The 3693-nt window shown below is 60.5% G+C and overlaps 1 protein-coding gene across 1 annotated transcript; it reads right to left on the minus strand.

The window, feature by feature from the left end:
- Positions 1-486: 486 nt before the first annotated feature.
- On the minus strand, positions 487-2599 carry H310_11413 (hypothetical protein). The gene has a single exon (XM_008878096.1). The coding sequence runs from the start codon at positions 2545-2547 to the stop codon at positions 532-534; it is 2016 nt and encodes a 671-aa protein (XP_008876318.1). The 5' UTR covers positions 2548-2599; the 3' UTR covers positions 487-531.
- Positions 2600-3693: the final 1094 nt, after the last annotated feature.

Below are 3693 nucleotides of genomic sequence, written 5' to 3' on the forward strand. Positions count from 1 at the left end.
CGCGACCCAGTCAAGGTGTTACACCTTTGGCGTCTTGGCAGGAAAAATCGGCTGCCCTCGTCGGGATCGCCATATCTCCTGTGACAACTCGGCCAGAGCCGCGATCTGACATGCATGATGGCCCTTCCTCTCCACGACAAGGGCTCGTCATGGCGGCGGGTGCTTCCCCCGTGTCCTGTCATACACCCCGTGTGTGGCTGGCAGCGTCGTCACCTAAGTTCTCCGCCAAGAGAGGTGGGCCACGTCCTTCTTTTGCACATTGCCCGCAATGGATTCGACTCGAAGCATGGGCATGTCCGACGACGTTATCTGGCCACGCATTGCGTCACTCGACACGACCTCGTGACTCGATAACTAGACATTTTCTTGGATGCTCATGGAGTGTTTTCGCCGTGCGTCACACGCGAGAGAAGGGGGCGCGCGTCCACTCCAACGCCACAGACAGCACAACAGCGCCCCCGCCGCCGCCGCCAACACGGCATCGCAACGGGACAAAAGGATCGTTCACACTCAAACGACGGGACCTAGAGTCTACTCCCACAACAGACACTTGGCGGACGGGTTGTAGTACGACTCGGTCGGGCACTGAAACACGCGGGCAAAGTCGGCATTGTTCTGGAGTGCGCCCGCGACGCGGAAGCGGCCGGGGGGATGGGGGTCCGCGAGCACCGCCGTCAGGCGCGCGTCCGAGTTTTTGGAGCACCAGCCTTGGGCAAACGACAAAAAGAAGAGCTTGTCCCCTGTCTCGGTCGTGTACTGCGACGGAAACGACTTCAAGTACTCGTGGTACGCACGGAAGCTCGTCTTGAGCCCGCCGTTGTCGGCAATCGTCTCGCCCAGCGTGAGCTTCCCATTCACGTTGCCCAAGACGGCCCCCGTGACCTCGCTCTTGACGACAAACTTGGAGTACTGGTCCACGATGCACTGCGCCTTCTTGTTGAACGCGGCGCTCGTCGCGTTGGACCACCACGGGCTCAAGTTGCCGTCGCCGTCAAAGTTGCGGCCGCTGTTGTCAAACCCGTGCGTGATTTCGTGGCCGATGACCATCCCGATCGCGCCAAAGTTTTGCGCCGCGTCGAACGACCCGTCAAAGAACGGGCTCTGCAGAATGCCGGCCGGGAACACGATCTGGTTGACGGTCGGGCTGTAGTACGCATTCACGGTCTGCGGAGTCATGCCAAACTGGCGCTTGTCGACGGGCTGGCCGTTCAGGTTCAAGTTGGTCTCGATCGTGACCTGGCTCGCCTTCCACCGGTTCGCCAAAAACGACTTGGCGTCGAACGTCACGTTCGGAAACAACTGCGGCTTCTCTGGACCACCCAACAAGTGCACAAACTTGGACAACTTGGTCTGCGCGTTCGTGCGAGTCGAGTCGTCGAGCCAGTCGGCGGTCGCGATGCCCGTCGAAAACGACGCCTCCAATGCTTTGACGAGGTTGTCTGCGGTCTTGGCCGTGTCGGCCGACCACACCACGTCCATGTAGTACTTGCCGAGGAGCTCGCCCACCGACGCGTCGATCTGGGCGGCGCAAAACTTTTCACGCGTTGGCTCGACCGTCTGGCCCGCGAGCTTTTTCCCAAACAACTTCCAGTTGGCCGTGCGGAACTCGGGCGTCAGGTGCGTCGCCGACGCGTGCAGCACCTTGTACTCGATCATCGTGCGGAGGGTGTCCACCGACGTGGCCTTGAGCAGCGCTTCCGTCTTGTCAATGTACGACAGGTCGTAGAAACCGACCCAGTCGTTCGCGCCGCCGCACTGGTCGCGCACGTTAAACCCGTTGCCCTTGAGCCACGACCCGACCACCAGCGGGTACTTTTGGTCGAGGTCGAAGAACGAGAACGCCGTGTACGGCGACACCGCGGCCTCCATTTCTTGGAGCGTGGTCAGAGCGACCCCCGCCAGCGACTGCTCGAACCGGACGATCACGGGGACGGCCGCCGCGGCCTGCTCCGCCATGTACCCCGCGAGCTGCAAGATGGACGCAATGTACACCTTGTAGTCGGCTTCGACCGTCGCCCACTTGGTCGGGTTCGTGTAGTACGACCGGGACAGGGTCAGCGGGGTCTGGAACCCAAACAGCGCGTTCTTGGTCGAGTCGTTGTCGTCGCCGCTCGCGTTGATGTCGACGAAGGCCGGGATCCCGTTCTTGACCAACTGGCCCGCGACGACGAGCAGGTCCAGCGTCGAGTTGGCGGCGCGGATGGCCTTGAACGCGTCCGCGAGCGGCGTCAGCCCCAGCGACGACAACGTCGCTGTGTCCAAGCACGAGTTGTAAAACTCGGCGAGCTTGGGCTTGTTGTCGGTCAAGATCTTGGTCAAGATGGCTTCGTTCCGCATCGAGATCTTGGTGAACGACGTGTCGATGTTGGTTCGGTCCGGCGGAATCACGGCGTCCTTGTACCACGCGCCGCACGCGTACTGGTAAAAGTCTTCGCACGGGTTCGCGGTCAAGTCCATGAGCTTGGTCACGGACTCGGGGAGGTCCGTGATCGACCCACCGGCGACCATCGCAGCTACGGCGCTGACGGACACGACGACTCGGACCATCGTGGGTGAAATTCGGGAATGGCGACTCGCCCCAAGATCGACGCCGCAGACGAGCCCGGCTCATCCTTGACTCTGTAACAGACGTCAATGGATTGAAATCGGGCCAGGACACCGAACTGATACACATACATGGGTAATTGTCTGGGTGTGTGGTCGCGTGCGCACGGATCCCTCTCGGATACATTGGTCCCTTTCAAATGTCGAGTGCCTCCGTGGTGACATGCCTTGCCAGCCGCCGCGATGGCGACTGTCCCCTGGCGCACACCAAAAGCACAACACAGCAGGGAAGATCACCTTTGGCATCGTGGAGGCAGCAAATCCATCATTCGAGTTGAAGCGAGGGAGATCCTGGTCGGTGGCAGCTGCAGCGTGGCATTCGCGACAACGCGTCGGCAAGCTTTCCCATTCGCTTGCTGCGGTGGGTGCGCATCCATCGCTGGTCCATACAACCGCCGGTCGGTCAAGCGGGAAGCACCAGGTTCAAGCATGTGCCACTTGGCCGGCCATCAAAGCCAGCGGCTGTTGTAGTGGACTTCATCAGCACCGGTGTCTCCTGCCTGAAGGCAAATGACGCATGCAGGGGCCACCACACGGATCCTTCCAGTCGACCATGCCGGGACGCACATCCAAGAATGAATTAGTCGCCACCTCTCTGTCCCCAACGGACCTGAGCCACCAAGCATTCGCATTCAAGAAGGTTCGTTCGTAGCAGCAGTGTCGTGCGATGAACTGCTCACTTGCCGACGGCGCTGGCTGCCCTTCTCCATCCAAGTGGGCGTAACGATGGATTTATTTGATCAGGTTGTGTGGGTATCGCATGGCCCACACCATTACAGCGATGGCCTCACGTTGGCGGCGATGCCGACCTCGCCGCCATGTCTCCATCGTCAAGTAGTGTATCCGTTGGCATTCCATCCCGTCGACATGGTCGACGCGTCGGCACAGGGGAGGGACTTCCATCACGAGCCCCTCCGATGCACGACATGCGGTGAACCAGCGAAATCACATGCCGATCCGATCGGTATACAAGGCCACTGTGTGTGTAATCGACGGACTCTGCTGCGATGGAATCAGCTCACGAGACAAGCCACGAGCACCAACGCCTGAGGCGTCGATCTTGGGGCGAGTCGCCATTCCCGAATTTCA

This window comes from Aphanomyces invadans, assembly GCF_000520115.1.
Source record: "Aphanomyces invadans strain NJM9701 unplaced genomic scaffold supercont1.31, whole genome shotgun sequence".
NCBI lineage: Eukaryota > Oomycota > Saprolegniomycetes > Saprolegniales > Verrucalvaceae > Aphanomyces > Aphanomyces invadans.